This window comes from Clarias gariepinus, chromosome 24 (genome assembly GCF_024256425.1).
Source record: "Clarias gariepinus isolate MV-2021 ecotype Netherlands chromosome 24, CGAR_prim_01v2, whole genome shotgun sequence".
NCBI lineage: Eukaryota > Metazoa > Chordata > Actinopteri > Siluriformes > Clariidae > Clarias > Clarias gariepinus.
This window is the reverse complement of record NC_071123.1, coordinates 23,855,838-23,881,433: the sequence shown is the minus strand read 5'-3', so window position 1 is coordinate 23,881,433 and position 25,596 is coordinate 23,855,838. Positions and strand designations below refer to the sequence as shown.

The window sequence follows — 25,596 nt, the reverse complement described above, 5'->3', positions numbered from 1 at the left end:
TCTCGTGTTGTGTGAAAGCAGAAGTGAGTGTGAGCAGTGAGGAGGTTTTTGTCACGGTGTACATCACTGTGGTACAACTGCACTAGCAGAGCTGTCCCATGTCTCACAGTAATACACTGCTGAGTCTCCCACCTCCACATTACTGATTATTAACTGATAGTCGATGCTTGATGAGGCTTTAGATGTGAAGCGTGTAGATGAAAAATTGTCTCCGTATTTATTAGGAGCGGAGTGAGAATAATAAAATCTCAACACAAACTCTGGAGCTGCTGGTGGAATCTGTTTATGCCAGGAGACATAGTTGCCTTCATCCTTTGCGATGTTACAGTCCATAGTGACAGAGTTCCCCTTATCTACTGTTATAACTGGAGGCTTTTGCGTCACTACTTTCTGTGAGCTGACCACTGCAACATAAAGCAACACTGAGAGTCATCATCATTTCATAAAGAGAATTCTAATGAATGAAAAGACGTGAGTGTGAAGAGGAAAGCAGGAGCAGGAATCTTTACCTGCCAGAGCAGGGAGCAGAGCGCAGACGGTGAGCAGCATGATGTCAGTCTGATCAGCAGAGTGATGAACAGAGCGAAGCCAGCTTTCATAAAGCATCAGAGGCGGGACCTGGATCTGCTCTCAGCCAATCAGACCAGTGGAAAGAACAGCTGTACAGTTCACATGATTTATTAAAATAATCTGTGCTGAAGAATTTTGCATAAAGAAAGACATAAATGTCATAGTGTCATATTTCGATACTGATTATAATTAATAGAAGATAAATGATCTTATATTCACATACTGAACATCAACAAACTGACCAACAAACAGCAATTTGGCCGCAGGAATTTTATTTTGTTTTACAATAGATCTTTCATGATAAATGTGTGTATATGTGCTTCATATTATTTTATAAGGATGAACTGAGATGCCCAAAATTGTGCTTTAAAAGTTTCTTATATAGTTTTTGTAATGTTTTAACAGGGACAAAACAATGAAAGACATGGCAATGCCTCAGTTTAAATGGTCTTGAAATTAATTTAATTTCCTGATAGTAGGCTATCTGATAGTGTTAACTATGCGAATGTCCTGATTCGTGAATATGCCAACATGTCTTATTTAAAACGTAAAAATGTGTCGACATCATCAGAAGACATGAATGTACAATATATATATAATTTTATCATATTAAGTAAATTTTATTTTATGAACACGAAGTGCTTCGGGCTTTTTATAAGAATAATCATTGTGTTTTTAACTGCTCTCGTCTAGCACTGAAAAATTATTTGACCACGGCTGGAAATAATAGCTGGAATGCGGTTGTGAATTTATGACTGAAATAAAGCTGTTCGTCGCCGTGTGGAAACCCGCAGCTCAGACTTTCACTTTACAAAAGGCAGCATTTTGATCAAAAGGTTAATAAATGCGTGTTGTACAGCATATACAACGCGACAGCGCGCTCTGTTACTGTCATTCCTCTTCTCACCTTTCATGTAGGTCTGCTCTGTCAAACCCCTGGTCTGTTCATTAAGATTTTCATTTTTTCTTCTTTTCTTTCTTCTCGTTTCCTCTCCCACCCTGTTGTTTACATGTCAATTCAAGCACATGGCGTTTGTTTTTTGATCCTTCGCCATGTGCCCACGTCTCTGACATCACCACCATTCCTCTCACTTCCTCTTTATCACTCTATCAAGATGATTGCACTCACCTGTTCCCCCTGTGTTCGTTGTAATCATTCGCCCTATTTATTCCCTCTTGTCCGTTGTCCTATGTCAGATCGTTGTTCTGTGTCGCTAGCCATATCGCCTGCCCATTTCATGTCCTGTCTAGTCCTGTCTGTGTAGTTTGTTTTGGCTCTAAGCCAGTATCCTCCGGTACTGTTTTTTCACCTTTCTTTTCTCCCCCCCTCTGGGTGTTTTTGTCTTCTTTGCATTGCCTGGGTCCTGTTTTTTTTTTCTTCATTAATGTGCGCTGCGGTTTCCCATCCCGAAGGAACTACAGCCACAATGCTCTGTGGTGTTCGCCCTGTAGCCACGCACATTCGTGGCAGAAGAGACGAGGGTGGCATTTATCTTGACTCTTCTTACAGGCAAAGCTCGGGAATGGGGAACGTCTGTCTGGAAGTCCAGAGCCCCGTGTTGTGACTCATTTAACGAGCTCCGACAGGAGATGTTAAGGCTTTTTGACCGGTCCGTCAGAGGACAGGAGGCAGCAGACAAGCTCGCACGGCTTTGTTAGGCAGGCCCCTCAGTCACGGAGTTTGCCATTCAGTTTAAGACCTTAGCAGCCTCCTGTGACTGGAATGAAGCAGCCTGTCGGGCAATGTTCCGGGCAGGACTCGAGGAGGAGATACAGGACAAACTGGCCATGCATGACCTACCCTGCGACCTTGAGGACCTCATCGACCTGGCACTCCGCATCGAGGCTCGTCTCTGTCGTCGGCACCAGCGCCGGATGATCCGTCCCTCTAGCAGGGTGGAGGGCCCTCACTCTCCCATGGCGACCGTTGACCTGTCAGAACCTGAACCCATGCAGGCGGGACGCCTCCATCTAACACTCCAGAAGAAACAACTGCGCCTGATCAAAGGTCTGTGCCTCTATTGTGGCAAGCCAGGCCACTTTTTCGCAGCCTGCCCAGCAAAAGCCAAGGCTCACCAGTGAAGCAGGGGATCCTGGTGAGCGCTATTCCTTTTTCACAATCCCCCTCCTCTCGCACTGTTTTATCTGTCTTAGTTCAGTATGGGAGACTTCACAGTCGTGCTCGGCCTTGGTCAATTCAGGGGCTAAGGGTAATTTCATGGACAGCTCAATAGCTGCACATTTGGGTATTCCAGCTATTCCCCTGCCTGAACCTATTCCTGCCCGATGCCTAAATGGGACCTTAACTACTGCTGTCTCTCACCAGACACCGAAGGTTAGCTTAGTGGTCTCAGGTAATCACCGTGAGGAAACCACGTTGTACCTTCTGGACTCCCCTAGTGCTCCTATAGTGCTGGGGCACCCCTGGTTGGTACAACATGGGGTCAGGGGTAGCTCAGTGGTTAAGGCATTGAACTGCGGTTCGGAAGATCCCAGGTTCAAACCCCACAACCACCAAGTTGCCGCTGTTGGGCCCTTGAGCAAGGCCCTTGACCCTCAACTGCTCAGATGTGTAATGAGATAAAAAAAAAGAAATGTAAGTCGCTCTGGATAAGAGCGTCTGCCAAATGCCCAAATGTAAACATGGCCCTCATGTTGATTGGTCTGGAAATTCTGTCTTGTCTTGGAGCCAAAATTGTCTTGCTTCTTGTCTTGGTCCTGCCCCTTTTTCTGGTTCTGTTTGTCCTGTGTTGCAGGTGGAGGTTGCTGATCTGTCTGGGGTCCCGGCGGAGTACCACGACCTGCGGCTGGTGTTCAGCAAGTCCCGGGCCATGTTCTTGCCTCCTCATCGCACTTATGATTGTGCCATTGAGCTCCTCCCAGGCACTTCTCCGCCTAAGGGTCACTTATATTCCCTTTCAGGTCCGGAAAGAGAGGCCATGGACACATATATTAATGAGTCCCTCAAAGCCGGCCTCATCCGTCCCTCCTCCTCTCCTGCGGGTGCGGGGTTCTTCTTTGTCAAGAAAAGAGATGGTTCCCTGCGTCCCTGTATTGATTATCGTGGGCTGAATGACATTACCATTAAGAACAGGTACCCCCTCCCTCTTATGTCTTCAGCATTCGAACTTTTGCAGGGAGCCAAGGCCTTCACCAAGCTTGCCCTGCGCAACGCCTACCACCATATCCGTATTCGGAAGGGAGATGAGTGGAAGACAGCTTTCAACACACCGACGGGACACTTTGAATACCGGTCCTTCCGTTTGGTCTGACCAATGCTCCTGCTGTCTTCCAGGCCCTGGTCAATGATGTGCTGAGAGACATGGTAAATCAATTTATCTTTGTGTACCTAGATGATATCCTGATATTTTCTCCCTCTTTGCAGGTACACACTCGGCACGTCCGCCAGGTGTTGCAACGGCTTTTGGGGAACCAACTATTCGTGAAAGCGGAGAAGTGCGTTTTCCATGCAAGGTTGGTTTCGTTCTCGGGGTTCATGATTTCAGCGGGTGAGATCAGAGTCGACCCTGCTAAGATAAGGGCGTTAGCTGAGTGGCCAACTCCTGACTCTCGGAAGGCTCTGCAGCGGTTCCTGGGGTTCGCCAACTTTTATCAGCGTTTCATCTGGAACTTCAGTCAGATGGCTGCACCCTTAACAGCGCTCACTTCTCCAAAGGTACTGTTTAAATGGAGTAATGAGGCCCAGGAGGCCTTTGATAAATTAAAGTCCCGGTTTGTCTTTGCTCCTGTCTTGTCTACTCCAGATCCTGAGCAACAGTTTATAGTTGAGGTAGACGCTTCAGATGTTGGAGTTGGTGCGGTCTTGTCACAACGCTCTCTTCGGGATGGGAAAGTGCATCCGTGCGCCTTCTTCTCCCACCGCCTGAGCTCCACTAAGCGGAATTATGACATAGGTAATCGGGAGTTGTTGGCAGTCAGACTGGCTTTGGGGGAGTGGCGTCACTGGCTAGAGGGCGCAGTCCAACCATTTATGGTCTGAACCGACCACAAAAATCTAGAATATATCACTTCGGCCAGGAGACTAAATTCTAGACAGGCCCGCTGGTCCCTTTTCTTTAGCCGTTTTAATTTTACACTCTCCTACAGGCCTCTCCACCTAACCAGACTCCCTTTATCGCCTGTTTGAGCCCCCCGAGAAGAAGGCCTCCATCGACACCATCCTGCCCAAGGGTGTGGTGGTGGCCTCACTCTCATGGGATGTCGAGAGGAAAGTTCAGAAGGCCCTGCGTGAGTGCCGTGTACACAGAGGGGTTCTAGCGGGCAAGTTGTATGTCCCTTTGAGACTGCGCTCCAAAGTCATCCAGTGGTATCACTCATCCAGACTAGTTTGTCACCCAGGTGTTCGGAGATTGCTGGCCTCCATCCGTCAGCGATTTTGGTGGCCCTCCATGACCAAGGATGTCAGGCAGTTCGTGGCAGCTTGCTCAGTTTGCGCCCAGAACAAGAGTTCACCTTTGCCTTCCATTGGTCTGCTTCGCCCATCCTTGCCCGCCCGTGGTCACATCTAGCTCTTGATTTTGTCACTGGCCTCCCCGAGTCAAGGGGCAACACCGTCATTCTCACAGTGGTGGACCGCTTCTCCAAAGCAGCCCACTTCATCCCTCTTCTCCGCCAAAGAGACTGCTCAGGTGGCGGTTGACCAAGTATTCCGGATTCATGGTCTTCCGGGAGACGTGGTCTCTGATAGGGGCCCACAGTTCGTCTCTCGGTTTTGGAAGGAGTTTTGCAGACAGATCGGGGCCTCAACGAGTCGGTCATTTGGATTTCATCCCCAGACCGATGGGCAGTCTGAGCGGGGTTACCAGGATTTGGAACATAGTCTCCGTTGCCTGGCATCCCACAATCTGGCCTCCTGGTGTCAACAGCTGTCCTGGGTAGAGTATGCCCACAATACTCTACCGGTTTCTGCCACAGGTATGTCACCATTTCAGTGTTCTGTTGGCTATCAACCCCCTCTGTTCCCTTCACAGGAACCCGAAGTGGTAGTTCCGTCTGCCTTGGCTTTTGTTCAACGTTGCCGGCGCACCTGGAGAAAAGCTAAGGAGGTCTTGGCCCGGGCTAGTAGACGGACCAAAGCCGCGGCCGATCGCCACCGGACTCCTGCCCCTAACTATGTTTGTGGTCAAAGAGTATGGCTTTCTACCAAGGACTTGCCTCTTAGGGTAGCCTCACGCAAGTTGGCTCCCAAGTTCATCGGTCCGTACCGGATCACAAAGGTCTTGAACCCAGTGGTGATTCGTCTCAAGCTTCCTTCCTTGCTTGGTCAGGTACACCCAGTATTTTATGTTTCTAGGGTCAAACCTGTGTATTCCTCACCTCTTGCCCCTTCTGCTCCGACCCCCCTCCCCCCGTCTAGTGGATGGCTCCCCAGTATACACTTTTAGAAGGTTGCTGGACGTCCGTCGCAGAGGTCAGGGTTTTCAGTACTTAGTGGACTGGGAGGGCTATGGCCCAGAGGAGACGAGTTGGATCCTGGCCCGAGATGTTCTGGATCAGGCGCTGGTCGAGGACCTCCGTCGATGACGAGGTGAGCCCCTCCCTGGGGGCGCCTAGTAGTCTTTTCCCTTTCTCTCCCCCCGTGTTGTTTACATGTCTATTCAAGCACATGGCGTTTGTTTTTGATCCTTCGCCATGTGCCCACGTCTCTGACATTACCACCATCCCTCCCACTTCCTCTTTATCACTCTATCAAGATGATTGCACTCACCTGTTCCCCTCGTGTTTGTTGTAATCATTCGCCCTATTTATTCCCTCTTGTCTGTTGTCAGATCCTTGTTCCGTGTCGCTAGCCATATCGCCTGCACATTTCATGTCCTGTCTGTGTAGTTTGTTTTGGCTCCAAGCCAGTATCCTCTGGTACAGTTTTTTCTCCTTTCTTTTCTGCCCCTCTCCGGGTGTTTTTGTCTTCTTTGCATCCAGACTGGGTCCTGTTTTTTTTTCTTCATTAGTGTGCGCTGCGCTGCGGATTCCCGTCCCGAGGCCGGCCTGCTCTTGCCCTTCTTCAAAGCCGTGCAGTTCAGCGGGCTTCGCCCTCTGCTGGTTACCGAAGGAACTACAGCCACGTCTCCCGGACAAGGCCTTTTTCCTCTTCAGTGTGGTTTTTGTTTTTCTTTGTTTTCCCTCTTTTGGGATGTTGGCGCCCTGGGTTTTTTGACTAAACAGAAAGAGCAGTGCAGCTTGTCACTGATTTTATTATTTTTATTATCATAATTTTGTTTTGTCTGCCTGCCTGAATCTCTGCAATAAATAAAGGATTGTAAGAGACCTGTACATCAGCTAAACCGGTTTAATAACTTTACACTTGTAGTGAATGAAAGGTTACAGGGACTGGGGTTCTGTGGGTGTTCTCCTCGGAGCACTTTAGCATTGGAAACAATAGTGTATTAGGATAACTTTATTGAAGATTATACACTTTTGTATTATTTGTTGTACTTCATCTTTTTGTTCACACAGGCAGGCATCTTTAAATTTGAACAGAAAATAATAGTGGGCTGGTAGGAACGTTATTTTTACATATAACTTAAATGGCTAAATTAAGTTAAATATACACAATAAATTAATAATTGTGTTTGCTTTACATTTGAGCACTCATGTGTAAATAGATTTTTCATTGCATATATACTACCATATCATATATTTGTGTCTAATACTGTTTTATTCATATTTTAAAACATTACATGCCGTTTGTAATTTACTTACGTTTGTACTTTAAAATGTAACCTATGTATCTACAGTATAAGCATATTTAACTACTTCAGCAGTGAATGAGAAATTTGGTCGGTCTGGCATTTAGATAAAGTTCTTATTTTATATAATTTTATTATTTATTTTATTATTTTATTATTAATATGATTCTTATTCTCTATATTCTTGTCGAGTATAGACCTTCAGAGCAAGCACTGTGTCATATAGATTCTGCGGAATCTCTTCGCACCTTTCATTCATAATAGGTGTGATTTTTTCAAACTCATGCTAGGGTACTTTTACTATGCTGAAGTACCATGTAAAGCTATTTATTCTTTTCTTTTTTATTTGCTTACTTTCTTACTTACTTACTAACCAGAAAATGCTTTAGTGAAGGGCTCTAAACCAACGGCAGTATAAATGACAATGGAATATTACAGAACGTGCGAGTTGACGCCCATGCACAATTCACTAACCATAATTATGTTGGATTTGAATTAAAATGCCACTTATAGACCATGTCTGTAGTTTTATCGATAAATCTGCTCATATCTGCGCACACGTTTATCAGCCTCTTACTATTACTTACTGCAAAAGGCAGTGTTTATTGCTTAGTGTATATTTAAAGCGCATAAACACAATAAATCAATAATGTTTTAGGCTAACATATCATACATTTTTGTATTCTTTGTTGTATTTCGACTTTTTGCACATCCTAGGGTGCGTTACAATAATAAGTATAATAACAATAATAATAAATTCGGAGAACTATTACTAATAATAATACTGAATAGAGAAAGCGCAGTTAAAGAAGTATCATCATTGAAGGAGAGAAGACAATGAAGAATAAATACATATCAGTATTTACAGTTTAAGCTCGACACATTTATGAACTCTGTTGCTTGCTGTCAATGGCCGCCTAAGAGACATATTTTTGGCTTCAGTAGACCACAGGTGGAAAAAGTAGTAAAATTTTGTCCTCAAGTAAAAGTAAAAGTAGTAAAAGTACTGTTCCTTTTCAAAGGCTACACTCGATGCTGCGTGAAAACGCTATGGGAAATATCTTGTCATGTTGCCGGTTGTGAAGCATGTGTGTATAAAACACGCCAAATTTTGGCTTATATAACCTCGGTCGGGTGACGTCATCTGATGAGACGCACCTGCAGGTTATAAATAGGAGTGAACCGGAAACATTCCTCAGATCTTTTGTCTTCACTGACCTTGTTGTGTATGTGTGTGTGTTTAAACCAGCAAAATAAGAAATTGTTTAACTTACCAATATGGCAGAGTTTTAATTGAGATATCCCTCCGTGTCTAATAAACACATATCGTAGGGCGATCTCTACACTTTACTGCTTCGAATAAAGTGCTCGCACGCGCCCCGCATTCCTTGAGAAGCACCGGGCCGCGGCGCATTTCTGGGGCTTAAAACGCGTGTATCCAGCAGAGCTGTGAGAGACAGATTTAAAACTCCTATCTCTCACTTTATCGTTGGTTTGGGAAATCTCTCTGTCCGCTCGCAAGCGTGCGCTGCGCTTCTTGTGAATAGGCAAGGATAAACATTCTCTTTGAGATGGAAATATCACCCAAGCACTAAAAAAAACAAAAAAAACATTAGACGGCAGGTTCTGTTGGGTGGCCGGGGGGCGGAGCCCCAACAACGCTCTCTCCCTTTTTCTTAGCAATCTCCATATGAGTTAACAGTAAGCTGTATCTATCCTGTGTTTTCCTGCCATCTACTTTATTTATTTGTTTAAATATAGTTGAGGTGGAAGCGCAGGGTTATATGATGACGCCCAAATAGAAGAGACGCTTCCAGGCTATCTCTCTCCTGGGACATCATCCTCCCTGAAAAGCTAATACTTCCTTTCAAGCTGTGTAGACTTTTATCCTCCCTGGAGGGAAAAGCTTTTCAGGCAGCAGGTCTGGTTGATGCTCCATTGCACACCATGACGGTTTGCAGGTCTACCAGGCTGACCTGCTGAGAGACTTGAGTACTGGCGGGGCCCTTCAAGATAGGGCGTTCTGGAATTACGCCGGGCCACAGACTTATGGCTGAATCTCAGCGGCATCAAGCATAGGATCGCGCATTCCTCCTTGATGCCCCTATTTCGCCTTCCGGCCTGTTTGGCGATGTCGTTAACTCGTTCGCCACTAGGTTCATGAGGCGAGGTTATATGAACAAGCCTTCGGAAATTCCTTCCCCGCCGTGCTCAAGAGTCGGGACTGTCGGCCACCCAGTCTCGACCAGGTCTGACGCTTGCAAGGCGTAAAACACACAAGGAGAGTGTTTTTGAGCCGGGCACCCCCTCGTAAAGATTGGGGTGTGTCGTGCCTGGCCTTCGCAATCCGCCTCAAAAGAGCTCAGACTGGCATATTGTCTTCTTCACAAAGAAGCCCTGAGGTTCATGTGCCCAGAACCATGGGGATGGCCCCCCAATGGGGAGAGGCACGCAGGATTCCTTTAGAGAATGAAGCTGGATTCCTTTAGAGAATGAAACTGGCAGCGTGGAAACTACTGCCAAGCATATCTCCTTGGGTACTAAGTACTGTAGAGAGAAACTACAGGATGCATTTCTCACATCACCCTCCGTGTTTCAACGGCGTGAAACCGTGAAACCTGAAAGTGCGCATCTGCTGACAGAAGTTGCTGGGGAATGGGGCCATGGAACATGTTCCCCTACCAGACAGTGAGTCAGGCTACTACAGTCGGTATTTCTTGGTTCCCAAGAGGAACGGGGAGCTACGTCCAATGTTTAGATTTTCGCGGGCTGTTCCGCTATCTAAAATAAATAAATACAGCTTTAAAATGTTGACTGTCAAAGTGATTGCTCTCAAATCCTACCAAACGATTGATTTGGGACAATCGATTGAAGAACGCTTACTTCATATAGAAATATTGCACAGGAGGTTCCTAAGGTTGCTTTCGGGGGCGAAGCTTACCAGTATCGGGTCCTTCCATTTGGTCTAGCTCTCTCACCCGCACATATATAAAATGCATGGATGTAGTTCTGGCCCTTACGACTCCAGGGCATCCGTATTTGAATTACATAGACGACTGGCTGGCCCAGTCTCAGTACTGTAGCTAGCGCTTTGACATCAGCATGTCATCCTAGCTTGTTTTTGTTTCTTAGGATTGAGACCCAACGCCACGAAAAGCGTGCTCTTTCCTGTTCAGAGGACAACATATTGGGTGTCACATGGGATTCGATCGTAAGCGGGCACAGCTGTCTCCCGCTCGTGTCCAGAAACTTGCAGTGCGGCAGCGTTGGTATTCTCGTTCCCATAGCGTTTTCACGCAGCATCGAGTATAGCCTTTGAAAGGAAACGTCTCGGGTTACTTTGCTGTAACCCTGTTCCCTGAAATGGCGGGAACGAGTTACTTTAGTGAACTTTTACTGAAGTACAAGTAAAGTTACCCTTATAAAAATCTACTCAAGTAAAAGTAAAAAGTAGCTCATTAAAAATTTACTCAGAGTAAAAGTTACTGAGTTACTTTCTTTTTGTTTAACAGCGGGGGTGGGATGGGGAATGAAACACTCTTGCATAATAAATCTGTTCCCTTTGTTGTGCTTGAAATCAAAGTGGTCGCTTAAATATGACCAGGGATTTGCTTCATAAAAATTTGTTGGCATTTTACTTTCAGCTGGGTCTGCATCACTGCCATCTGTTTTGTCCGTCTCCCTTGTTCTTGTGAATTTAGCGCGTTTGTTCTTCACACCCATCAATCAATCAGTGCAGTGGTTTCCAGGGTGCAATTTTATTCCTCCCCGGTTGTATTTGTATTATTTTTCATTTTCATTCATTTATTTTTTACTCAGTAGCAAATATGACTTAAAATGTAGTGAAGTACAATACTTTAAATGAAACATACTTAAGTAAAAGTGAAAATACAGATTTTAAAAACTACTTTAAAAAGTAGAAGTACACAAAAAATCTACTCAGTTACAGTATTGCGAGTAAATGTAATTTATTACTTTCCATCTCTGCAGTAGACACACAATACTTCAGACTAAAACACGACTGCCCCCTACAGATAATGAAGGTTTTTTTTACAGCTTGCCACATGAAAAAGGCTTAATGGCCAGATCTGTATCCTCTTTTGTCATAGCATTGAAGAAGACGCCTCTGCAAGTTTTACGCTTTTATTCGCTGTATACCACGGCTGATGATTTTTTTCCCCGGTATGCAGCCAGTTTGTGTGCGGTCGTGTGACTACATGTGGTTATTGTTATTGTGTCGTTATTATAAAAAACTGTTAAAATGTTATTTTACACCATAACACTCCACTTAATCTTTTAATTGTGTACATAATTATATGATTATTGATCTCTGATTCATTGATTTTTTATTCATTTTAATGATTCGTGTCATGTGATTAAACACATTTCTATCTCCAAGGAGAAGCTCCTCATTTACATAGAGCTAAAATTACACACTGAAGATCAGCAGGTGTTTCCTGAGCGTTCCTCCATCCATGAAGTGTGACGTGTCTGAGTGTGTGAGAGTTGTGACATTTGGTTTCACACATTTTAATATCTGCTGCATTTGATAGAGAAATGTACGACTACATATGGTGAAGTGTTTTCTTCAAAACAAACAAAAACATTCTTTGATAGAATTGCAGTTTTATTAAAATTCTTTTTGATTACATACAGGAGGCGATATTCTTCCTTTCTCTCTAAATTAATCTAAAACACTTATAAAATTCAGCTAAATAATTAATATATAAACAGTAATCAGGTTCATTCACTGCATTCAGACTTGTTAATCTTCACCGATGCAGCTTTTCCTCCAGCAGACACTTCACATGTTATGTCTTTGTTGTTTTCCCACTCGGAGCTGTCGACGGTCAAATAGCTGCTCAGTGTGAATTTCTTATTGGTTTGCTGCAGTGCAGAGCCGGTGATGACTCCACTGGTGACCGAGTTCCCGTTCACGAGCCAACGCACATCAGCAAAACCACCGGCCACCTCGCTGGCCAAACACACTAGAGTGGCTTTTTTAGACTCCAGCTGTTTACTGGACGGAGGGAGAACGGTCAGAACAGGAGCCGGGAGAGCAGCGTCTGATTCCACACACAGAGGGAGACATTCAGATAAATTATATTACAGCACTGCTGAGTTCTGTACAGTAGGGCAGGTTAATATTAATGCACATGCAATAATATTTAATCCTTTCAGTAGTAACAGCTCCTTCATGGAGACTTCTACATAATAGATGATTAATAATAAACAGATTCAATAATTTTTTTAACCAAAATAAAATGACAAAAAGTATGGGAAAACAAAACCTTAATTAATATGAGTTGATATTTTAAGGTTTAGGGAGTCTCTAAATTAATAATATAATTTTATAAATTTCTGGCTAAGTAAGAACAAAGAGAACAAATAACTGCCTGTATCTGTCATTTTAAAAGTATCGTAGATATTCATTAGCGATTGAAACACAAACCAGAAAACATGAATCACAAGTTAAACTGAAAAATTGAGTAAGAAAACTGATACTAGAACATGTAGTTTCTAGTCTAGTGTACATATAAAGAGCTGAGAAGTTTTACTTACCGCTGACGATCAGCTTTGATCCTTGGCCGAATACCACAGTGATTCATTCAGTGTCCTCACCCGTACAAAAACCTCCTCAGATACAGAAGTGAAAGCAGAAGAACTGAAACGTCCTCCAGACTTCAGCTCTCTCTTCTACTGTCTACCATCAGCACACACTCCTTTAACATCCCATTCCTGTCCTGTGGGAGAGAATCAGTGTCCGTTATCATAAACACTTGAACCACAGCCAGGAGAGGAGATCTGTGAAAGTCTGTGATTGATTGTGTCAACTGCTGCTGGAAGGTTGATGAGGATGGGGAAAGATAAGAACTTGGCTGATCCAGCAGCGTGTATCCACCCTCTTTATGTTTAACAACGACTTAGAGGTTAGAACCAAAAATCAGACTAAAGGACATTTTTCCACTGATCTGTTGTCCATTCCTTGTGTTTCTTGGCCCAAACAAGTCTTTTTTGCTTGTTCTTGTTCCAAAGTACCGATTTCTTTGCCGCAATTCATCTATGAAGGCCTGACCAGGCTCATCTGAACCTTGGATGTTGAAATATATCTGCTGCTTGAACTCCGAGAAGCATTTATGTGGCTCTAATCTGAGGTGCTGTAAAGCAGCTGGTCATTCTAATAAACATATTATCTGGAGCAGCGATAGCTCTTGACCTTATGAGGGCCAGTTTCATCACAGCGTTGAAGGTTTTGATGATATCCATATTCTCATATTGCCATAATATGGATTTGAGTAGTAGTTGTAGTAGCACTAATAATGTGATTAACTCGTACTCGCCCTTCCTCTGCATAAGACACCTGATGGTCTAAAGCACATTAAGCAGGCAAGAAATGTTACAGACTAACTCATGACAAGGCAAACCTATGAATTAAAAAACAATCCAAATGACAGCCTGATGAATCTGATGAGAGAATGCCATGAGTGTGCCAGGTTGTCATCAATGAAATAAAACATGTTTTGGGTTGTTAAACACTTTTTTGTTTAGTACATAATTTTATACGTTTTCTTTCACAGTTTGAATTTCTTCAATGTACAAATCAGTATTTGTCAAATAGCCAAATAAAAAAATAAAAATGGAATTAAAAAAGTAAATTTCTAATACAAGAAATTTAAAATGTACAGAGTTGTAAATAAGTTTATGACTTCATGAAGATTAATATTTGCTAAATGGCTGATATACAGTATACAGTATATGTTGGGTTTCTGCCTCACTTGCCCCTATGGGTGACTTGCAACTGCTCGTGGAACCAGTTTGTCCCAGTTACTGTTCACATTATGATTATTATGTGTTTCACTGATCACAAAAATCCGAGAAACCAGACGTCATAGCGTTCTGTGCTCTACAATTATGAAGAAGTACATCAAATGAGTTTGTACTTTAGTTGCAGTGAGTTTGAAGTTCTGGTTTTACAACAATCTCAGGAAATCTTTGGGAAATCGTATTCATGTAGATCAGCTGATCATACTGAGTTTGTTAAAGCCGAAGAACTGACCTGGGACCAGAGAACCATAAACCATGTGTGTCTGTTTTTAGGAACGTGGAATAGATGCATGTACCATGTCTTTGATCTTCAGCTGTAAAGAATTCAGTGTGTCTTCAGTGAACACCAAGTGAGTTTACATTTTAATTTCTATGATTTGAGATTCAGGGTTTTGTTGTTTCTTGTGTTGTGTGAAAGCAGAAGTGAGTGTAAGCAGTGAGGAGGTTTTTGTCACGGTGTACATCACGGTGTTACAACCTCTTTAACAGAGTCGTCCCATGCGTTACAGTAATACACTGCTGAGTCTCCAGCCTCCACATTATTAATGACCACATTACAGTCAGATGAAGATGAACATGTTGATTTAAATTTAGAAGATGAGAAACCAGATCCATAGGAAGGAGAACTCCAGCTGTGATAATTTCTTAACACATACTGAGGAACTCCTCCAGGAACCTGTTTGTACCAGGATGCAACACTATTAGTAACAGTCCCCAGGTTACAGTCCATGGTGGCCGTCTGTCCTTGAGTCAGTGTGAGAACAGGAGGCTTCTGCGTCACCACAGTCACACCACTGACACCTGGAATAAAAACAGCACACATGTTACATCACTTCATGTTTACATTAGATGGAGCCCAAATGCTGATGAGCTCCAGAGTTGTGAAATCTTACATGAGAGAGCAGTGAAGAGAGAGCAGAGCGCTGGCAGCATGGTGTCTGTGTGTGATGGGACTCTCGTGCTGAGTGAAGAGATGAGCAGCGTGAGGAGCAGATAAAGGAGAGACTGCAGGGACGTGCTATAAGAGAGACAGGAGGAGGGACAGAGGGAGGAGACGCTCAACAACACGCACCACAACTGATGTTCTCCCCTGTATGTCAGCGTGAGGACAAGCAGGTGTATCCTGAGTGTGTTTCTCTCTCTGTGACATACGATGAGTCAGTGCTAATCTATAGACAGGACCATAAAGCTCAGTGTATCAACTGAACTGGTGGATGGACTGATGCTGTTCTGGATAACCACTTCAGTCTCTCTGACTCTTGGACGTGTTCTGGTAAATACAATACAACACACTTTCCCATGTGCTGCACTCGGTATAAACATGCCAGACACACTAAGGGGGTAAGTATGAAATAATGACTTGTTCAAATAAATAAAATCAAAAGTTTACCAAAAACATCACACATATATGAACAGAATCCTCATCATCTGAATAAAGTTACACTGATGATGTACCGTATAACATTTAAATGAAGCCGTATCACATGCTTTTTCTCAGCCTAATCATGCTAGGGTATTGAAACTCCTGCTTATGCAACATTAGAGCACAGTTTCTGCTAATTATTATTTACAAATCTCCTGGGCTGTACTTTAAATTTCTTCCTATTTGTGGATTTTTTTCTCAAATCTGGTCATTTCTGTAGATAAAGCATTATTTGCTGGAGACTTTAATATTCACTTTGAGAATGCAGAAGCCCCACTGATAAAGTAGGTCACACTTTAGACTTAATAATATCCTTCTGATTAAGTATAGGAAATAAAGTGACATTTCCACAGTCTGAAGTTATCTCAGTTAACTTGAATCACTGTCTGACCCCTCAGAACTCCATCAGGAGACTTAATGTCAACATTCAAAGTCAACATTCTGTTATACCTCAGATAATATAGCTCCAGTTAAAAGAAAATAATTAGTCAGTAAGAAACTTGCTCTCTGAGTATGTTTTTCATTAATTAAATATCTTCCTAAATAAAAAGATACAACCAGGGTCAGGGTCAGGGTTAGGGTTACTCGCTATCTGCTTTTTCTTTTCTCGGAGAGGAGGTTCGTACACCACAGAATTCTTGAGGGCACTGAAGTTGTAGGCTATGTGCAGTGATATTTTATCCACCACAGCACAAAAGGAAGTTCTCTGCTTTTAGCAGCCCTCCCTCCCTCCCCCACACAAACAAACAGGCCACCAGCAACCATTCACCAACACCCCGTGTACAAATCAGTATTAGTCAAATAGCCAAATTAAAAATGTTGAATTAAAAGAGTAAATTTCTATTACAAGAATTAAAAAATGTACAGAGTTGTAAATAAGTTTATGACTTCATGAACATAAATATTCGCTGAATGGCTGATATACAGTATACAGTATACTGTATGTTGGGTTTCTGCCTCACTTGCCCCTATCGGTGACTTGCAACTGCTCGTGGAACCAGTTTGTCCCAGTTACTGTTCACATTATGATTATTATGTGTTTCACTGATCACAAAAATCAGAGAAATCAGAGGGCATACTGTATCTGTGCTTTTCAATTATGAATAATTCAAAGACGTTCAGGTTTTTGTTGTTTCTCGTGTTGTGTGAAAGCAGAAGTGAGTGTGAGCAGTGAGGAGGTTTTTGTCACGGTGTAGAAAAGTTTAATCTTTTTTGTTAGCTGATGACCAACACTTGTTTTACTTGATAAAAAAGTATACAGACTAAAAAAAAAAGAGAATCTTCTGACATATTATTTTATTTATTGTAAGATAATTATTGTTAACATCACTTGTTATTGTCATTACAACAAGTTAAGTTTAGCTTATTACCACTGATAAAATATATTTACTAATCTGTTTTCAAAAAAGTTGTTGAATAAAATGTTAAATTACTTATTTTGTCACTCATGTTAATTCCTTAATGTGATATTAAAGTGTCCTCTTTTCATTCACAAAATGAGTTCCCTTTCATCAGGGTAAAAGCAACATTCATTATTAATTTCACTACATATTAGAGCCTTGATTTGCCTGAATTGACAGTGAATAAGGTGAGCCAAACTGTTTATGAAACAACCCAAAATAAGCTTAAAAAAGTATTTTAAAACAATCTTTAATCAGGGGCCTTAAAACGTTCTTTCCTGAGCTGTCCTTCTGGTGGACATCAGAGGGCAGCATTCCGGTCTAACCTTTAAAGGCTCTGGGGCTTGTCAGATCACTCCGCTCGCATGCCACTCTCTTTCCTAAATCCACCAGGCGACTCTTTGCTGTGCTTCCAGACCTCCGTGCTTCGCTTTTATAATGTGAGAAGGCCTGAGGTCCATGAAAAACTTTCATGAGGGCCCCTGAGAGCCCCAGGGCACAGACTCTCAGGCATCTTAATGGCAGCAGATTACAACCATTTTCATGAGTTTTTGAGCATGTTAATATCCCCAAAAGCACCAGATGTTGGGAAAAACATCTTTAGAAAAACAAGAGAGCTCTTTAACACAGTTTTATTTTTACTTTACAGCAGTGATTCCTTAGTGTGTATATTATGTAATGTAATGTACTATCATTATAGATGTTTCTTCTTAAGGAAGCTTTTTCCAAGCAGTGTTTCCATTGTGTGTGCGTGTGTTTGTGTGTGTGCGTGTGTGTGTATGTGTAAATCGTTCCACACAGTAGCTCCCCCTTCTCTCAGATAAGAGAGGAGGTAGGGGAGAGGAAGTCATTCCTCCTCTCATCTTACTTTAGCTTCATACACATGCATAGCCCATGCACACACAAATACACACACAGCGCATGCGCGCACAAACACACACACATACACAGCACATGTGCATACAAACACATTAATGGAAACACTTATCTTACTGGATTTATTTTTACTTTTTTAAAGGTATAGTGCAGGTTAATTTGCTTTATTTTATTAATTTATATTTTTTATTAATTATTTTTAAATATTTATTTTTTGGGGTTGTAGAATGAATAATTTGAGTTTTCATAATTTCTTATGGGGAAATTTGCTTTTATACTTTTGGCCTGTACTGTATATGAATTTTTTGATATACAAGCACACTTCCTGAATGAATTATGCTCACAATCCAAGGTTCCATGGTAACTTGATTTTAAAATTCTGGCATAAGCCCCCGAAGGTTAACCAAAGGCAAACAAAAAAATATAGATTCAAACTTACTTTTGTTTAAGCACAAAAAAATTATTCACCAACCAATGTTTTATGTCAGTTAAACAGCTGGTCAAAGACTGAAGTGAACTTCGTGAAGCAAGTTTTAGAGGTAAATATAATTGGACGTCATCAGCATAGAAGTGAAAAGAGACATTACGCGCTCTAATAATATTACGCAGAGGTAACATGTATAGGGAAAACTGAATAGGGCCAAGTATCGATCCCTGCGCTACCCGATAGGGCTAGGGGGCATTTGAGGATGACATGTCACCCCATCTCACAGAAAGGCCTGTTTGACATATATGAGCTAAACCAGTCAAGCACTATACTCAATAACTAAACACGACTAAAATTGGGGAGAAAATCGGAAAAAAAAAATGTCAAGCATATACACGTAACATGGACACATGATTAAAAACTAAATAACAAACAAAAAGATCCTAGAAAATGTGTGTAAAAATTTAAACTTTGATGAAGAGATAAACATGACACTAGAACATGCAGTGTGAATGAGATACAGTGTAGAAGTACACATATATATATATATATATATATATATATATATATATATATAGTGTCCGCACTACATATAAAGAGCTTGAACGTCTCATTCCTTTGTCAGTGAATCACACGTCTGTCTTATACACTGTTTTGTTCACACGTCCTGATAATAGAATTAGCACTCACTATTAAATCTTTACTGAAGTATCAAAAGCATTAAAAATTGACAATGCAGAAAATCCTCAGCTCTTTTCATGGACTCACACACACTGAGGATCTCCTTATGGATCTGTTGTGTAGCAGTTAGCAGTTATTATCTTTCACTATTACAGTGTCGGTTGAACTGTCACTAATTACAACAATCTCAGGAAATATTTGGGAAATCGCATTCATGTAGATCAGCTGATCATACTGAGTTTGTTAAAGCCAAAGAACTGACCTGGGACCAGAGAACCATAAACCATGTGTGTCTGTTTTTAGGAATGTGGAATAAATGCATGTACCATGTCTTTGATCTTCAGCTGTAAAGAATTCAGTGTTTCTTCAGTGAACATCAAGCGAGTTTACATTTTAATTTCTATGATTTGAGATTCAGGTTTTTGTTGTTTCTCGTGTTGTGTGAAAGCAGAAGGGAGTGAGAGCAGTGAGCAGGTTTTTGTCATGGTGTACATCACTGTGTTACGTACTCACTAGCAGAGCTGTCCCATGTCTTACAGTAATACACTGCTGAGTCTCCCACCTCCACATTATTAATGACCACATTACAGTCTGATGAAGATGAACATGTTGATTTAAATTTAGAAGATGAGAAACCAGATCCATAGTTAGGAGCGCTCCAGCTGTGATAATTTTTTAACACATACTGAGGAACTCCTCCAGGAACCTGTTTGTACCAGTATGCAACTCCATTAGAAGCAGTCCCAAGGTTACAGTCCATGGTGGCCGTCTGTCCTTGAGTCAGTGTGAGAACAGGAGGCTTCTGCGTCACCACAGTCACACCACTGACACCTGGAATAAAAAACAGCTCACATGTTACATCACTTCATGCTCACGTTAGATGGAGCCCAAATGCTGATGAGCTCCAGAGTTGTGAAATCTTACATGAGAGAGCAGTGAAGAGAGAGCAGAGCGCTGGCAGCATGGTGTCTGTGTGTGATGGGACTCTCGTGCTGAGTGAAGAGATGAGCAGCGTGAGGAGCAGATAAAGGAGAGACTGCAGGGACGTGCTATAAGAGAGACAGGAGGAGGGACAGAGGGAGGAGACGCTCAACAACACACACCACAGCTGATGTTCTCCCCTGTATGTCAGCGTGAGGACAAGCAGGTGTATCCTGAGTGTGTTTCTCTCTCTGTGGCATACGATGAGTCAGTGCTAATCTTTAGACAGGACCATAAAGCTCAGTGTATTAACTGAACTGGTGGATGGACTGATGCTGTTCTGGATAACCACTTCAGTCTCTCTGACTCTTGGACGTGTTTTGGTAAATACAATACAACACACTTTCCCATGTGCTGCACTCGGTAAAAACATGCCACACACACTAAGAGAATTAATATGAAATAATGATTTTTTAAAATAAAAAAAAAAAATCAAAAGTTTACCAAAAACATCACACATATATGAACAGAATCCTCATCATCTGAATAAAGTTACACTGATGATGTACCTTATAACATTTAAATGAAGCCGTATCACATGCTTTTTCTCAGCCTAATCATGCTAGGGTATTGAAACTCCTGCTTATGCAACATAAGAGCACAGTTTCTGCTAATTATTATTTACAAATCCCCTGTGCTGTACTTTAAATTTCTTCCTATTTGTGGATTTTTTTTTCAAATCTTGTCATTTCTGTAGATAAAGCATTATTTGCTGGAGACTTTAATATTCACTTTGAGAATGCAGAAGCCCTTGAATCACTGTCTGACCCCTCAGAACTCCATCAGGAGACTGAATGTCAACATTCAAAGTCAACATTCTGTTATACCTCAGATAATAAAGCTCCAGTTAAAAGAAAATAATTAGTCAGTAAGAAACTTGCTCTCCGGTATAACAATCACACATTCTTTAAAACCCGACAGAAAATGAGAAGTTTGTAAAGATGATGTGGTGACTATATGGACAGTTTAACTTTACCATGAAGATGGTTCTGGCCTCGGCTAATGCAGTTATCTGAGGACTTTTGACTGCGTCGCTCAATAGTTTAGATATTCCAATAGTGGATTTAAATTCCCTACAGCTTGTACCCGATCCTCCAATAACATACATGGACTCCATATTAAGTTAAACACATCTCCTGGTAAACTGAACTTCCAGCCGCCTAACACACAGTATGACTGCAGATCAATCCCTGCTTTCCGTTATCACACCAATGAGGATGGGTTCACTGTTGAGTCTGGTTCCTCTCAAGGTTTCTTTCTATTGACATCTCAGGTAGTTTTTCTCTTGCCACTCTCACATGGGACATCCTGAATAAGTTTGATTCTGTAAAGTTGCTTTGCATTGTTAAAACTGCTGACCAAAAAAAAAAATAATTATTGAAATGAATTGAGTCTCACAGTGGATGACCTTCCTGATGCCTATTCTATCCAGGTTTGGGACTGGCACTAAGGACGCCCGGCATGCAGTGGCTGCATTTTTGGGTACTGACTGGGCTTTTCTTTTAACAAATGAGAAATGCTGAAAATGTCTATCTGATCTAAACAACGTTATTTCAAATCTGTCCATGCATTACTTTTCCTAGGAGGAACATCTGGACATTTGGTTTCCTGTGGAGATCATGTCTTACTGTTGTAGAGATCACAGGGTAAAAAGTTGCAGGAGAAATTTCAAGATGTGTTTTTGACTTTACCCAGTCATGCTAACCTTATAGTTCCTTCACTTCCCCAGACCTCTCGGGCTGACCTCAATGGCTGTGGTGTGCTACCAGAACGTGGGCACCAGATCATTTGAGTGTGCTATTATAGGGTTATTAACTCTGAACCAACTCTCTCTCTGCATAAGACAAATGATGGTCTAAAGCACATTAAGAAGGCAAGAAATGTCACAGACTCTTGACAAGGCTCACGTGAGAAGTCAAAGCCATTTCAGGTGACTACCTTGTGAATCTGATGAGAGAATGCTATGAGTGTGCCAAGCTGTCATCAAAACTAAATATAGCTACTTTGAACAATCCAGAGAATCAGAGGTCATACTGTATGTGTGCTTTACAATTATGAAGAATTCTAAGAACTTTATGTGAGTTTCCCCTTTAGTTAAAGTGAAGGTTATGTTGTTTCTCATGTTGTGCGAAAGCAGAAGTGAGTGTGAGCAGTGAGGAAGTTTTTGTCACGGTGTACATCACTGTGGTACAACTACACTAGCAGAGTTATCCCATGTGTTACAGTAATACACTGCTGAGTCTCCCACCTCCACATTACTGATTATTAACTGATAGTCGATGCTTGATGAGGCTTTAGATGTGAAGCGTGTTGATGAAAAATTGTCTCCGTATTTATCAGGAGCGGAGTGAGAATGATAAAATCTCAACACAAACTCTGGAGCTGCTGGTGGAATCTGTTTATACCAGGAGACATAGTAGCTTTCATCCTTTGCGATGTTACAGTCCATAGTGACAGAGTTCCCCTTATCTACTGTTATAACTGGAGGCTTTTGCGTCACTACTTTCTGTGAGCTGACCACTGCAACATAAAGCAACACTGAGAGTCATCATCATTTCATAAAGAGAATTCTAATGAATGAAAAGACGTGAGTGTGAAGAGGAAAGCAGGAGCAGGAATCTTTACCTGCCAGAGCAGGGAGCAGAGCGCAGACGGTGAGCAGCATGATGTCAGTCTGATCAGCAGAGTGATGAACAGAGCGAAGCCAGCTTTCATAAAGCGTCAGAGGCGGGACCTGGATCTGCTCTCAGCCAATCAGACCACTCGAAAGAACAGCTGTACAGTTTACATGATTTATTAAAATAATCTGTGCTGAAAAATTTTGCATAAAGAAAGACATAAATGTCATAGTGTCATATTTCTATACTGAATATAATTAATAGAAGATAAATGATCTTATACTCACAGACTGAACATCAACAAACTGACCAACAAACCGCATTTTGGCCGCAGGAATTTTATTTTGTTTTACAATAGATCTTTCATGATGAATGTGTGTATATGTGTCATGCACACTCGGAACGCGACCAGCACTAGGACCCGGAAGTTAAGCGGTCGCGAACCAGGAAGTATAAAAGAGGTAAACAAACCATAGCACCTCGCTCAGTCATTGAGTCGCCGATGCTACGTCGGATTTCTACAAACCGTGAGTACTCACCTTCTTGGTTTAAAATCCTGATCGAGTGTGTATTTATAGGACGCGGGTTAGATTGTGTCTCTCCCTTGCTCCCCATTCGTGAGAGTCCTTAGATCAAATAGCGTGATTATCCTGCTCACTCGTGTTCGTCCGCGTTTGGGTTTACCATTCACGCAACAAAGGGCTAACCGCTAAAGCTACGTCTTCTGGTCACTCCAGGTTAGTTCTTGACAGAATGACTGAGCCCTCCGCGGTGAACCCAGCGGACTACGCGCACCTCTGCGACGTGGTAGATCAGCACGCCAAGCTTATCAACACGCTAACCGGGGAGATCGCTAATCTGCGCCGGGACCTCCAAGACGTCGCGGCCTTGCGCCGCGAGGTCGCGGAGCTCCGGCAGGAGAACGCGGATCTCCGGGCGGCTGTAGATAGCGCGGCTAGCCGTTCTCCCGTCGCGGCGGCCGCGGCGCCGCCCCCCCCCCCTTCGGATGTATTTCTGGCACTTCCTGATAAATGGGATGGCACGGACGGAAAGTGCAATGTGTTTTTAACATCGCTTGATCTGGTGTTTGAGTTTAATTCCACCAGGTACTCCACCGATCGGCTACGCATCGCGCTTTTGGTCTCGTTGCTATCCGGGCAGGCAGCTGAGTGGGCCACGGCAGTTCTCCGGGCGGATTCAGACACCGCGCACTCATATAATGAGTTCACCCGCCAACTCAGACTCACTTTTGAACACCCAGCGGGCGAGGTGGAGACCGACACCAAGCTCTACCATCTGCGGCAGGGAGGATCGTCCGTGAGCCGGTACGCTGCAGAGTTCCGGACCCTCGCCGTGCAGACCGACTGGGGAGATGCCGCGCTCCGGACATCCTTCTACGAGGGACTGGCTCCACGCATCAAAGACGAGCTCGCCGGGCGGGAGCTTCCTGCTACCCTGGAGGGGATGATCCAGCTCTCCCTCCGCATCGACCAACGCATCCTCTCTCGCCCGAAGCCAGCCCCTAGGACCCTGCCGCCTGCACCCACTTTCTCCCACACCCCGCCACGACCACCTATTGCTCTCACCACCTCCACTACCGGATCTGTCGGATCTCCACCTCCTGCCGTGGTTGACACCGGAGCCGGGGAACCCATGCAACTAGGACGCGCCTCCCTGACCGTGGCGGAACGCGAACGACGGTACAGAGAGGGGTTGTGCGCCTATTGCGGGTCAGCAGCACATCACCGGGCGGTCTGTCCAATTCGTCCGGGAAACGCTCAGCCCCGGTGAGTGCAAGGAGAAGCTCACCGGGCCCTCTCCACCTCTCCACCACGATCAACGCCACCATCTCACGTCTCACGGTCCAGGTAACTCTCCAATTTGGCCACAAACGAGTCCGAAGTACCGCGTTTATCGACTCCGGTGCCGCTGGTAACTTCATTGACTCAACTTATGCCAAAGAATTGGGGATGAAGATCGAGGCGTTATCCCAGCCGGTTCACATCACCTCAGTCGACGGTCGGCCCCTCTCATCCAGTCCCATCACTCACCAGACCCAACCAATCACATTCATAATCGACCAACATCAGGAACAGCTTCAATTTCACCTCACCTCCATCTCATCTCCTCCCATCATCCTCGGATACCCGTGGCTGCTGCAGCATGACCCCCTCATCTCCTGGAACCAGAACCGAATCCTCCAGTGGGGACCGACCTGCACTGAACTTTGCCTACGGGCCCCGGCTGGGACGTGTTCCACGGAGTCCGAGGCCCCCGATGTCGACATCAATGCCATTCCACCTGCCTATCGTGACCTGGCTGGAGTCTTTTGTAAAAGGAGAGCCACCTACCTTCCACCTCATCGTCCCTACGATCTGGCCATAGAGCTCCAGCCGGGTTCAGTTCCCCCCCGCGGCCACCTCTACTCCCTGTCAGCGACCGAGACGCAGGCGATGGAAGAATACATCACCAACGCTCTTCGCCACGGAACCATCCGGCCCTCCTCGTCACCGGCAGCCGCCGGTTTTTTCTTTGTGAAAAAGAAAGGGGGGGAACTTCGCCCGTGTGTCGACTATCGGGGGTTAAATAAGATAACCATCAAGAACCGACACCCATTGCCGCTAACCAACTCAGCCCTGGACGCCCTCTCTGGTGCCACCGTGTTCACTAAGTTGGACCTCCGGAGCGCCTACAACTTGGTGCGCATCAGAGAGGGCGATGAGTGGAAGACGGCCTTCATCACCCCCACGGGACATTACGAAAGCCTGGTCATCCCATTTGGATTATGTAACGCACCCTCGGCCTTCCAGCAGTTCATCAACGATGTCCTGAGAGACATGTTGGGCCGATGGGTGTTCGTTTACCTGGACGACATTCTCATCTACTCCCGCACGATCACCGAACACACCCAACATGTCCGGGCTGTTCTAAAGAGATTGCTCGCCCACCAACTGTACTGTAAGTTGGAAAAATGTGCTTTTCACCAGCACTCCACCACGTTCCTGGGTTTTGTCATCTCGCCCCAGGGTGTGGCCATGGACCCGCAGAAGCTAGAGGCTGTGCGTCATTGGCCCCTACCCAGGACGCT

The 25,596-nt window shown here is 43.7% G+C and overlaps 1 protein-coding gene and 1 gene segment (V, D, J or C); both read right to left on the bottom strand.

The window, feature by feature from the left end:
• Positions 1-63: 63 nt before the first annotated feature.
• Positions 64-628, bottom strand: LOC128511944 (immunoglobulin lambda variable 1-51-like). The segment is given in 2 exon segments: positions 64-404; positions 510-628. Coding segments are annotated over 2 exon segments (438 nt in total).
• An 11,320-nt stretch (positions 629-11,948) lies between these two features.
• On the bottom strand, positions 11,949-22,629 carry LOC128511943 (immunoglobulin lambda-1 light chain-like). The gene is made up of 6 exons (XM_053484989.1): positions 22,516-22,629; positions 22,074-22,410; positions 19,834-19,958; positions 19,415-19,740; positions 12,840-12,873; positions 11,949-12,343 (listed from the first exon to the last, which is right to left on the bottom strand). Exons 1-6 carry the CDS (start codon positions 22,553-22,555, stop codon positions 12,021-12,023), a joined length of 1,185 nt encoding a protein of 394 aa, XP_053340964.1. The 5' UTR covers positions 22,556-22,629; the 3' UTR covers positions 11,949-12,020.
• Between the last annotated feature and the right edge of the window lie 2,967 nt (positions 22,630-25,596).

What these genes read in the sequence shown, in the direction of transcription:
- LOC128511943 (XM_053484989.1), bottom strand. Translation starts at nt 22,555, where the DNA reads ATGCTGCTCACCGTCTGCGCTCTGCTCCCTGCTCTGGCAG. An exon ending in TCTGCTCCCTGCTCTGGCAG is followed by an intron (nt 22,411 to 22,515) that starts GTAAAGATTCCT and finishes TTTATGTTGCAG; the next exon opens with TGGTCAGCTCACAGAAAGTA. An exon ending in TCTCTTCACTGCTCTCTCAT is followed by an intron (nt 19,741 to 19,833) that starts GTAAGATTTCAC and finishes TTTTTATTCCAG; the next exon opens with GTGTCAGTGGTGTGACTGTG.